We start from the raw sequence: 12,738 nt of genomic DNA on the forward strand, positions 1-12,738 counted from the left end.
TTAGGTTGTTTTAGGTGTATTATTTCTTTTTTATTTATTTTTATTTTTATTCAATACAGTTTATTGACTTTGTGTCCCAGCTGTCCCTCCCTCCCTAGCCCCCTCCAAATCTTGCCCTTCCTGCTTCTTCTCCCATATTCCCCACAGTCCACTATTATTTTCATGAATAGCTATATAACTACTTTTAAATTATTTAAGAGTTTGTTAATACATTCCTTGAATTTTTGTATACAAATTCTTGGGAAAGGGTTGTTTCTGTTTAGTTGGTTTGGTTTTTTATTTTGTTTTGCTTGATTGCTTGGGACAAGTTTTAATTAACTAGCACAAGCTGGCTGGTAACTTACTACGTAGCCCAGGCTGCTAGGAAGGCTTTAAATTAGGCAATAGTCCTACCTCATGTTGGGATTATAGACAAGTCCCATAATATATTATAAATAGTAAATTATTTTTAAAAGATAAGATCAGTTTATTGCCAGGAACCCACAAGCACAAATATGCTGAGAATAGGTATCCACTCCAACATACACTTGCACCATCTCAGAATCTACATGTCTCAGTGAACTGTTGTATTAAAATGGCCACTCAGAAGCTGTATTTTGGGTTTTACAATTTCATTATTTGGAGGCTTTATTTTGGGTTTTATGAGTTCATTGTCAATTACATTTGTATATACTGATTTTCCACACCAAAAAAAAAGAAAGAAAGAAAGAAAGAAAGAAAGAAAGAAAGAAAGAAAGAAAGAAAGAAAGAAAGAGTAGTGTAACAGCTGAAACTAGAAAAAACAAAACATAGCTGTATACTCTTTTCCATGCTTCATGTGACCTTTTGCCTGAATTCCATTTTTTCTCAACTCCTAATATTGCCCTTTCTTAGTTTAAAGGTCACACTACATACATACTCACTTTCAAAACGAAAATGTTTCATAATATACCTCTTGAACTGTAAAATGTTAATTTTATGAATGTATCCATCAAACATAAGGACTGACCATTTTCTCTCAAGTAGCATGCTGAGTCCTGACTGTGTGATGGTGGAGAGCTCAGGTACAATTCATAGATTCATGGATGTAAAAAGCACACTATGGCAACTGTAACATGAACAGCAATCAAACGAAAGCACAATCACTGATGAAAGCAATCACTATGAAACTTCATTAACTCAGGAGGACCATGTCATCATGGGAAAGGACTATAGATTTTGAGTAAAATGTTATTTTATAAGTGCCAATTGCCAAGATATTCCCAAGTGGTGCATATATATATATATATGAAAATTATTATAGAATGTACAATACATGACCAGCAAGCAAGGCTGAGTGCATAGACTATATCCTCCCTCACACACCATAAAAAACCTCTTGTGCTGCTACATATGGGAAGTCAAGATCCAGAAACACCTGGAAGAAGAAATACTTTTATGCCTCAAAATACTTCTTTCTCTCTGATAGTACCATTAGGCTTCTGTTCAGGCTGGCCTGTATTTTGTACTTTTCCTATTATTTATTTTGCCCAAGTGCTTAGAAAACAACTTTCAGCTTAGCTCTCAGGTAAAGTCCGAGAGTAAGTGCGTGTGCAAGAGTTGACTATGTGCACACTGTCCACACTTCCCTGTGTCTGATGAGCTTTCCCGTAACTCCGTCTTTCTGTTCCAGGCGACTACGTGGTCATGTCTGTGTACTTCGATCTGAGCAGAAGAATGGGGTATTTCACCATCCAGACCTACATCCCCTGCACACTCATTGTGGTCCTATCCTGGGTGTCCTTCTGGATCAATAAAGATGCTGTTCCTGCCAGAACATCTCTAGGTGAGATGCACTTTTCGGTGCTGTGGACTCCCAAGATAAGTACCTGAGAAAAGCAGTCTTTATTTCCCACTCAGAGCAGGGTGTTTTGAATTAAAAGGCTAAATGAAAATCCGTGTTTTATTATCTTAAAGAAAATAATTATTGTAATTTATTTATTTATGCATTGTATTTAAAGTTCTATAGCTCTACCTTCTTTACTTAGCACGGGTTTTCTTTAGCAATAACAAATTTAACTACAAATAAAAAAACAAAACTCGATTTCAAGATAACTTTGAATTTTTTTCCTCTGCTTTTTGCCCTCTCCAAACCTATTCATGAGAGGTAACTACATTTATGCTTTCTCAATTATCTGCTTAGTGATGACGCAGAAGAAGTTTGAAATCTAGCAGGGTGGAAGTATTAGTGTCTCGGGAAAGGGAAACACAGTGAATCAAGCACTTATTTTCTAGAATCAACTGTAACCCTTTTCCTAACAAAGCAAGCTTGGTTAATTCCAACATGAATCATTAGTGCAATGATGTTTAGCTAAATCGACTCTTTCCAGAAGAGCCATCTAAATGATTTATAAGTGAAAAACACTTATTGACAAATCTAGGGAATAGAATTACTTTATAATTATTTGCAGTTTAGTCAATATTTCAAATACGGTGATTCCTGTATTAGGTTTTCATGTTTTGCTTATTTATGGGAGATTTCTGCAGACCAAAGCAAAGCTATTGACTCACAAGGACATTATAGACTCCATCCACTGACTGAATCCCCTTCATTAGCTATGTACAGCCTAGTAGCATACACCTTGCTGACTCTCTGGTAGGGCAATAGTACAACATGGGCTATAAGGTCCAATACTCTTAATTTTCTGATACATACATATATATGTATATATATACGTGTGTGTGTGTGTGTGTGTGTGTGTGTGTGTGTGTGTATGATAAACTTTATTCTAATTCATGGCTTCATCACTAGTAAAACAAATACCATTCCTGGTTCCTAGATTGAAGTTCTTCAATGGGCTAGTAACATATTTTATGCAAAGCACGTTGAGCAGAGAAAAGCCTCAAAAATGGTAGTAACTGTCATCATTTCTGACAAAATGATCTGTACCAGGTTATTAAACTGAGGGCAGAAGTGATTACTGGGAAAAATACAACATTTGCATATCTGTCCTCTTCCAAACCCAATTTAGCTTCCCATCTGTTTCAAAATGAAGTTATTTTCATTTTTCTCATAGATGCAGTACTTTGTGTTACAAATCCTAGTCAACAATTCAAATATCCTGTCTAATGCTACATACTGAAACAAACTCAAAGTTTTTTAAATCTAACACTACAGGATTACTTGTTAGTATGCTACCATCTCTGAGAAGAAATAGAATGTGTTGCTCATCTCTGGCCATACATATACATCCAACATGCTTACTGCCTCAATAATTATTCATTCAACTTTTATGTCTATGACTAGATACAGCAAATATACGAATGTATTCTAATACATCATCTTCCCAGAGTATTTTAAAGAAAATATTTCAGTCTTTTTTTCTTGAAGTCTGAATTCTTTTGACAAATATGTCTTTTATGACCATGTGAGCAATTCATTTCAACCTCTCAGTAATAGATGATCTGTAGCAACAAGCCATTTGAATAGGAGAGATCAAGGTGGGTTGAGGGAAGGCCCCCAGTAAGGCCAGAGACCGGTTGTTTTTTGATCCTTTCTAAATCAGGAATGTTCAATGTTCCTCATGCAGTTTCAATGTTTCGCAAACATCACATGCAGAAGTTGTAATAATATAAATTATCATATTGTAGAGTGCAGATATGCGTGCAGATGTCCCGAAAATTAAGTAATATCCACAATGTCATGCAGTCTGTAACAGACCTGCAACTTGGAAAACTGGTCATGGGTTTATCCTGGCTGTAAAGATCTTCTGATTCTGCTACCATCGAAGAAAAGAAGCCAATCTAAGAATGCATCTATTTAAATCTTGTCTCAGTTCTCTAGATCAGTGATTCTTAAATGTAACTCTATATTTCTATCACTAAGAATGCTTGAGAAGTACAGGTAACTTATTCCTGCCCCACGAGTTGTTTATTTAATTTACCTCAAGACTAGCCTCGATCTTAGGCTTTTGTGTCTTAATCTGGAGAGTCAAGTCTGCAGTCACTTTAAAAAATGTAACTGTATATATGTGAAGCTCCACGAACACCTGCAGATTTTTCACTTCTGGTCACAGAGCAAATAGAGTTGACTTGTACAATGGCAGAACCCGTGAATACACTCAGAGAGATCAGCTGCTTTCTGAGGACACATTTCTGGATCTTGTAACACATAAATGTGGTTTGGTGCACAGCTGGTAGCTGGTGACAGTTAATCATGCTGTAGTGAGAGGAGGTACACAGCATGATGAAAACACGTTGGCATTCTTCACTTAAGTATTCTGAGGTGAAATGGCATCCCTAAGAATCTCACTTCACGCCAAGACTTGAGTAATTAGCAAAAGCTGTGCTCCTTACGTCTTTTGCCAAGGTAAGATAAAATTAATTTTTCCAGTTAATAAAACTTGGCTTCAAAATCACACCGTTACCTTGTTGGTGGTTGATGAGTCAGGTAAGACCATGCCTTTTCTTGTTCATAACGCCAGTTTTTCTCTTTTCATATTTCCAGGGTGCTTCCTGGAAATATGATGAAAATATGATGAAACAATTCTTCAAGCCACATGTTGAATAGCCATAATGAACTTCCTTATGTCAAAAATAATATATTTCCCTTTTGTGAGATCAGTACTTAAGTTATGTATCAGAATTTGTTTTGATATAAATGTCATATGCAAGGTCTTCTAAAATGAACTCATCTGTGCAATACAGCAAGAATAGTTACTTTAGATTTAATAGTTACTTCACATTTTCCAGTATAGATTCAGGCCTGATTGTGAAAATGAAAGCCCGGTTTCCAATCCAGCTTTTAAGTTCTGTACTAAAATATAAGAAGCAATTAGGAACAATCAGGAAGTTCAATTTGAATTAATGTGTACTAAATGTAATTAGTGTCTTTTAGCATAGGGTGTAAAATAAACAACATAAATATCTTGAGACTTCTTAGATGTCAGTCCTCTGTGTTAGTCTTCCAACAGTATGGCAAATATATAAAATAAATCCATTTGACTGGAAGAAAAATTTACTTTAAAGTTTCAAAGGTTTCAGAACACTGTCATTTGGCCTTGTTGTCCTGAGCCATGGGATATCAATGTTGAAGATTATAAAGGAGGAAGTCTGATTATGTCATGCATATAGATGAGAAGTAGAGAGAAAGAATGGGGCTGGTGTCTCAATATCTCTCCTATCATCCTCCCCTGTCAGTAAATGTTCCACACGTGTCCCCAAAGTATCAAGCTGAAGACGCTTATCACACCAGCCCTCGGCCAACAGTCTATATCCTCAATGCAACACACTATACATACTTTAACACATTATATGATATCAAAAGGTCTTAAAAATTAGCCACTATTTTCCCATCTCGACAGTAAACCAATGCTTTGAAAAAAACAATAGGAATTCCAGGAAAATCCCCCTTCTAATAACTGGTGGTGGAAACCGAGATGACCACGTCACTTCACAAAATCAGGATGATTCACTACCTCCTTCCTTCCTGGGGTTTCATTCCACATATTTTCCTGTATTTATAAATAAGTGTGAAAAAAATATAGTCCAGTGTAAAGCAGTTGATGACAGGCTGCCCACATTTTTATTTCGTTTCTATCCTATAGTAGCCTAGACAGAATATAATTTCTCTTGTACTCAGGATGGTTTGGGTAACTTCTGAGATAGTTTTATTTTTATGCTACAAACTGTCATAGAATTAATTAGGTGGTGTCACCTGTATGTTAACCATTTTTCCTGTTTAGTAATTTCAAATGATTTCTCTTTTTTGACTACATGTATACTTCATGATTGATACAACTTCTATTTCACCAACTACGCTTTGATCGCCTCCCCTCTCCACAGACAGCAGAAATTCTCAACTTTCATAAATAGACATGATTGCCTTTTCTCAGACTCTGCCTTTAATTTATTAATATTAAAAAAGCTGATTTTATTTTGCCTTTGAAGCCTCAGTTTCAGCATGAATGCCTCTAAGATCCTCCTATGAGAACTCTAAGGAGGTTTTCTCCATCGCTTCAGAAACTGAAACCAGCATTTTCTTTCCTCACTTAATTCATTCTGCTCCATCTCACGAAAATCTAAAGCATTCAGAACCACATCTCTGATATTTCCTAGTATGTACTCAGTGCCAATCGAAATAGTAGATACAAAAAAAGACAGGTCGTATTTTGGGTAGAGTGAATTAATTCCAACTTTCTAGTTATTTTTCCCTTAAGGAGGGTCTTGAATAGAAGTGATAATGACAGCATGGCGACTCGGATACTCACCTTACTGATACCATCACATGATGTATTCTATTGTGCTTCTCTATAGGAATCACCACTGTCCTGACCATGACTACCCTCAGTACCATAGCCCGAAAATCTCTGCCCAAGGTCTCTTATGTCACAGCAATGGATCTCTTTGTATCTGTTTGCTTCATCTTTGTGTTTTCTGCTCTGGTGGAGTATGGCACTCTGCATTATTTTGTCAGCAACCGGAAACCAAGCAAGGATAAAGACAAAAAGAAGAAAAACCCTGTATGTATCATTTCCCATTGGGACAACTGAAACGTTTGTGAGGAAAGGTCATTGGGTTTGGTTTGGGTTTGGTGTGGTTAGCTCACCTTGCACATTGAGGATATTCACTTTGAGCTCCATAATGAAAAAGGGAATAAGTGAGTTTTTTTGACCAGGACATAAAGGCTTAGTTATGATCATTAGTTAGGTCACAGTTCCAAGATACTCTAAGTCAGACTTTTTATTCAAATGTAATTACCCATTGTCTTCAATATAGGTGGGAATTAAAGTAATAGTCAGACATACTTACATGTTTGAGTTATTAATCTGTATGTCATGGACTTTTTCTGATCAACTTAGTATGGTATTTTTTCTGTTTTAATGTATTTATTTATTCACTTTACATCCTGTTTGCAGCCACCCTTTTCCTCTCCCAGTCTCCCTCCTCACACAACCAACCTCTCCACTCTCCCCTCTCCTTCTCAAGGAAGAAGGATGTCCCCCATGGGTACTAACCTGCCCTGGCACATTAAGTCACTGCAGAACTATGCGCATCCTCTCCCACTGAGGCCAGACAAGGCAGCCTGCTTAGGAGAATGGGTTCCAGCAGGAGGCATCAGAGTCAGAGAAGGCCTCTCTCCAGTTGTTGGGGGATCCACATGAAGACCAAGATGTGCATCTACTATGTATGGGCAGGGGCTCTAGGACCAGGCCAGGCATGTTCTTTAGTTGGTGGTTCCTTACTATAATAATTACATGAGTTCTTTTTTTAACTAAAGTGCACACCAAAGGCATTACAAACTTTAGGTTCTTATTTTAGTTTATCAAGTCATAACAATTTATAAATAACAGTGTATACATGTGTATGCACAAAAACAAGTATGCACACTGTAAAGTTATGTGTGTGTGTGTGTCTGTCTGTCTGTCTGCTTATACAGGCATATATATTTTATTACTAGGAGACTTCCACTCGTTGTATAACTACATATATCTTTTTATTTTCAAAACAAATGGGTTAGCATTGTGTGGGCCTTTCTGTCTCTACTCTCTCATATAAAATAAGATGAATATATTAAAAACAAATGTCAAATGAGTCTGCTATGAAAAACAAATTTAATGCTGAAGACCCATAAAGCAACATAATATTAAAAAAAAAACATTAGAAAAAAGTCATGTGAGGGTTCTTAACCTTGGTGGATGGTAATGGAAGTTGATGCTGATGGTTCAGTTGGCAAGCTAAATTTTCTAGTGACTATGTGATTTAGAAACAGGTAAGCTGCCTACTGGTTGTACCAATCCAAAAAGGAAAGGATGAAGCATAAATATAAATAAATGAAGCCATTGTCTTTTATTGTGAGTGTTGACGATAGCAAATAGGTACCACTAACCCACCTGGGCTTACTGTTTGGGTCACAACAGTCCCTATGAAAGTAAAAGTTCATTTCTTTCTGAGAGGGTGAAAAAGGTAATGGCCTCATCTTCCTGAATTGACCCCAGCCTTGGTTATCTGCTCTGAGAAGTATAAGCAGATCACAGTGGCTACCTATCTGACCATGGACTGTGGGCTAACCTTATAAAACTCTAGTTGGACCTGACTCATATTCTGATGTATCTTAGAAATACAGAAGAAATTTTACAAATGACACATTTCCTTGAAAGTAAGACTTGGTAGAAGGTAAATAAAATAGCATCGTTATTCTTATTGGTTAATGAAAACAGAAAATGCTTGATTTTATTGTCACAAGTATTTATTGTACTGTATGTGGTCCTTCCTTTCTTTATCTGTTCTTCTATCTCTACCTTTTTACTTTTTCCTATTCTTGATTTTTCTTCCTTTGAATTTTGTTTCTCTGCTTCATCCTTCTCCTTCACTCCCTAATTCATTCTCTCTCATCTGTGAGGAGGATGGGATACAATCTTCTATTTGAAGTCCGAAGTCCGTTAGCAAAATTCCCATCTTTCCTTATCGGTAGTGTCACTTCAGTGTGGACCTTGGTACAAAGACAGAAACAGTTTGATTCCTTAACCCAGAATCATAGCAATAGCAGAATAAAAAAATGGACAGACAGGAAAAAAGACCAGAGAAAACAAGAAAATACAATTCCTGAAAAATCTTAAGCATTTTCTCCTTTTAATCTAATTTATTTATTTATCAAAACTATTCTAGATGCTGAAGGTCTAAGCATCTGAATATTTGCTTTCTTGTTTGATGTGCCCTTTGGTCCTCATTGTCAGGACTCATATCGGATCCTCTTTAATGACAATTACACAATTCTACAGGCAAGTATTCACTAGGAAGCATCCTTGCAACTGAACAACAGTGACCTTCACAGTTCTGTAATTGTGGGGTAATTTGTAAAAGATTGGGCTGCTAATCATAAAATCTTATTTCCTAACTTTAGATATGCAAATTATGACAAGCTCAGAGCCCACCTTCTGTGTTTATGCTTTCAGTTCATTTTACTTACCGTGTTTTCAAAATGTATTTTAATTTGTCTTATTTTGTTTCTCTTTCTCTCTCTTTCTTTTCTTTTCTCTTTTATTTAAAAAAAAATGCTATTCTCTTTTCTGTCTACAAATCCAAAGCTTCTTCGGATGTTTTCCTTCAAGGTATAATGTTTTTGGAATGGAAATTTCACTGCATGCAACCGCTGAATTAACTATTGATGCTTTCCATGATGCTGTATTTTTTATGAATAGACATTTAAATATTCTTCTAGATGGTGGCACACTCAAGGTGGGGAACATTCTATAGACCTTTAGAGGTAATTCAGCAACTAGACACTATTTGCATAGGTTTTGATTCTACACTCAGTTCAATGTCACGAGGCCAATAGTTATCACAGATAAGAAACAAGGCTTCTATCAACCCAAAGCCCAAACAAACCATGTCTCAGATTAAATGAAACTTATTTCACTGGCTAGAACTTACATATACAATTTAAACCTGTATATGTACATGTATATGTACAGGTTTAAAGCTAAATTTTAACTCCGTAAACACTAACTAAAATGAGATTTAAAATTTGTTTTATGACCTTAATCTCTGTATAAATAAGAACTTTATAATAATGAAATGGTCTTTACAAGACTTTAAGTTAAAGTCCCCTTTCTTTCCTGTCAGGGATATCACAGGCCTGTTGGCTCTGTGAAATATTGAAATGAGATTTTTATTCTTTCTAATAACTGACTTAGAAGCTGTAGTTTATATTTATACCCTCCAAAAGCTAAAAAGAAGCCTTGAGTTTTGTTTTAATTTTATTATTTGTTTCAAGCATTTAATATTACATTCCTATGTCTTAAATGCAGTTCATCTTGCTAAGAAAACTTTGACAAGTAATGGCTTTCTTTTCGAATTCTCAATTTCATTCAACGTATGTAAACACTGAGGACAGTTTTAAGTTTCAAGTTGGTGAATGTTAGACAAACTACATTCCCTTAACACATAAATTAAATCTTTGTTGCAAAAAAATCAATGAACTTCTTTATTTTTCCATGTATATTAGCATTTGCTACTAAAATATATTTGTTCAGTATGATGGGTTTCTATTTGCCTATAAGTTAGCATGACATGCAATTTGATTTGAAAAATCAATGTGCATTTTTATTTCTCTATTTTACTCACTTGCAGTACCATTAACTAGCTTCATGTAACAAGCTTCACATCTAATAATTAATAGAATGAGATTCCATGTAGCTTGATTCAAATATTTATACTTTGAGTTCTTTTGGTGTTCGATATTCTTGCTGTAGCTATTAGCTTGATGATATTATTTCCAGCTGCACTGCTTAAGCTCAAAATCTGAAACCTGCAACCGTGCTATCTTTCTGAGTTCAATTTTACCATCATAGATCACAATGTCATAAGCAATTTCCTAAGTGCTCATTTCCAGATTCATCATCTCATTGATGACAGCATGAGGAAATCACAATATAGCTTCAGTGTAACTAACTTTGATCTCTTTCCTTACCTACCCTGTCTCAGGCCCCTACCATTGATATCCGTCCCAGATCAGCAACCATCCAAATGAACAATGCCACACACCTTCAAGAGAGGGATGAAGAATATGGCTACGAGTGTCTGGATGGCAAGGACTGTGCCAGTTTCTTCTGCTGTTTTGAAGATTGCCGAACAGGAGCCTGGAGACATGGGAGGATACATATTCGAATTGCCAAAATGGACTCCTATGCTCGGATTTTCTTCCCCACCGCCTTCTGTTTGTTCAATCTGGTTTACTGGGTCTCCTACCTTTATCTGTGAGGAGGTTTGGGTTTTACTGATATGAGTCTTATTCACTGAATCTCATGGAGAGAAAATGTCCTTTCTAAATCCAATGAAGTAATCCCCTATGTGGTCACTGAATTTGTTTCTCTGTCTCAACCTAGTAATGTATATAATGTCATACTATCCGTGCCCAACTCTCCTTTAATTTGAGTTTCAGTGTGTACTGTCTTTCAAACCTGCAAGGCAAAGTATAGTTAGAGCAAGAATCGTTACACCAGGCAAGATAACTTTGAGCAACAGCAACGAAGCAGTGAAAGCCGTGAGTGTTTAAATTGGTGATATCAGTCTTTGATTCAAATATAGTTTATTACAAAAGGTATAAAGCTTTGTGCTATGTCCATTTGAGTCAAGTTGTGGTAAATTCGAACAAATTAGAATACCTCCCTTATTTGTGAAGAATCACAATAGAAAAGCCTAGATTAGAACTCTATTATATCTTTATTCCAAGGTAGGAAGAACATTTCCTTCATATCATATGTACAATGATGTAAATATTTCAGTAATGTAGAATGCTTCAAGTTTAATGCATGTAGAAATTTAGAGCCAAAATAAATGAACTGATGTTACCATCATATAGTATTGTCTTTTATTTTTTTTTCCTTTGGGCTATAAAATAATATATTAATATAACTACAAGGATTTGGGCTTGAAATTGGAGGGGTCTTCACTGCCTTCCCCTTCATGCATGAAAATTCTGGTTTTAAAATTGTGTTTGTCTTGTATGACATTAAAACAGTTTGAGTAAAACTCAGGCTAATTGACATTTGACAGCTCTAAATATGCCCAACTTCATCACTTGCATATAAGATAAATGTATGTGCTTGCTGATGTTTTTTACCTTCCTGTGAAGATGTGAGTTCTTAACAGAACTTGCTCTCTATCTCAATATCGGCTTCTAGTGATTGAGGATGCCTTGTGGGCAGAGTCCTTTTCATTTCTTCTTTAGGTTCTTAACGTCTTGTATTGTGCCTGGCATATCGTCAGTGCTCAATAATCACGGCTAGAAGAGACATACCTTCTTGTAGATTGGTGAATCCTTTTCTGACCCAGAACAAGCGATTCATCTTTTCACATTGCTGTTGGCAAGTGATGCTTTATCTATAGAAATAACCAGAGAATCTGAAGAACTGTAGCTCATATGTTCATCTTTAAAAATCTGTTTTAGGTGAAGTGTATTTATTTTAAGACTATCCATTTCCTACACCTATGTATGCAGTTGATAACTTGAGCATAGTTGTTTGATTACCCATTTCTTAAAGAATTAATTTAATCTGTTAAAAATTATGCTTGTGAACCTATGAAAGTATGAGCAACATTCATACCTGATTGGTGTACAGTATGCTTGGAAACGATGTATTGAAGGTTAAGTTAAAAACTGAAACAACATTGAGTGATTTGCACGGAGGACATTGAACCTCTGAAGGAGGGCTCATTTTGCTCCACAGTAATTAAATGGAGTGATTGCCTGCCTTCAGACATGATGCATTGTAGTTTAATGTGATCATCCTGAATCCTTATTTTTCTAAAATATTATTCCGTGATTAGCTCTTCTTTAAGAAAAATATTGATTTAAATCAAAGCTAAATCATAGTTAGAATAACTTTATAGACAATAAAAAGACAATTAAAGGGAGTGTCTTTGTTCATAGAAAACCACATCAAGTCATTATAATTCATCTGGATGAATCTTGAAAACATTCAGCTACTGGTTAAAAAAACCTTGACTATGTACCAGTGCTTCAGCATTTAACCTCAAACAGTTGTAAATAGATGATTATTTTCACATTTTGAATTGTCCTAATAGTCAACGTTGACTCTTTGGGAGAGTTGTTGGCAAATTTCAATTGTGAACAACGTGGTATTATTGTCAACTTGGAATGTGTTCTGCAGTGGGGACACTGAAAAAAATGAAGCTAGCATTGCAACATGTGTAACAATGGCAATATGCTTATATATATATATATATATATATATATATATATATATATATATATAT

At 35.6% G+C, this 12,738-nt stretch overlaps 1 protein-coding gene across 2 annotated transcripts in view; it reads left to right on the forward strand.

Annotated features, from left to right (window-relative positions):
• Positions 1–12,704, forward strand: part of Gabrg2 (gamma-aminobutyric acid type A receptor subunit gamma2) — a 100,726-nt gene extending 88,022 nt beyond the window's left edge. Inside the window, exons 7-10 of one of the 2 annotated variants that reach the window (XM_055610717.1) lie at positions 1,652–1,804; positions 6,274–6,479; positions 9,045–9,068; positions 10,444–12,704. In XM_055610717.1, coding sequence (XP_055466692.1) covers positions 1,652–1,804; positions 6,274–6,479; positions 9,045–9,068; positions 10,444–10,719 — 659 coding nt within the window. In that variant the 3' untranslated portion in view covers positions 10,720–12,704. The remainder of the gene's footprint in view (positions 1–1,651; positions 1,805–6,273; positions 6,480–9,044; positions 9,069–10,443) is intronic. The other variant, XM_055610719.1, reaches the window with a different exon arrangement.
• The last annotated feature ends 34 nt before the right edge of the window (positions 12,705–12,738 follow it).

The sequence above is a fragment of the Psammomys obesus genome, unplaced genomic scaffold (genome assembly GCF_907164565.1).
Source record: "Psammomys obesus unplaced genomic scaffold, mPsaObe1.curated_primary_1811, whole genome shotgun sequence".
In the NCBI taxonomy this organism is placed as follows: domain Eukaryota; kingdom Metazoa; phylum Chordata; class Mammalia; order Rodentia; family Muridae; genus Psammomys; species Psammomys obesus.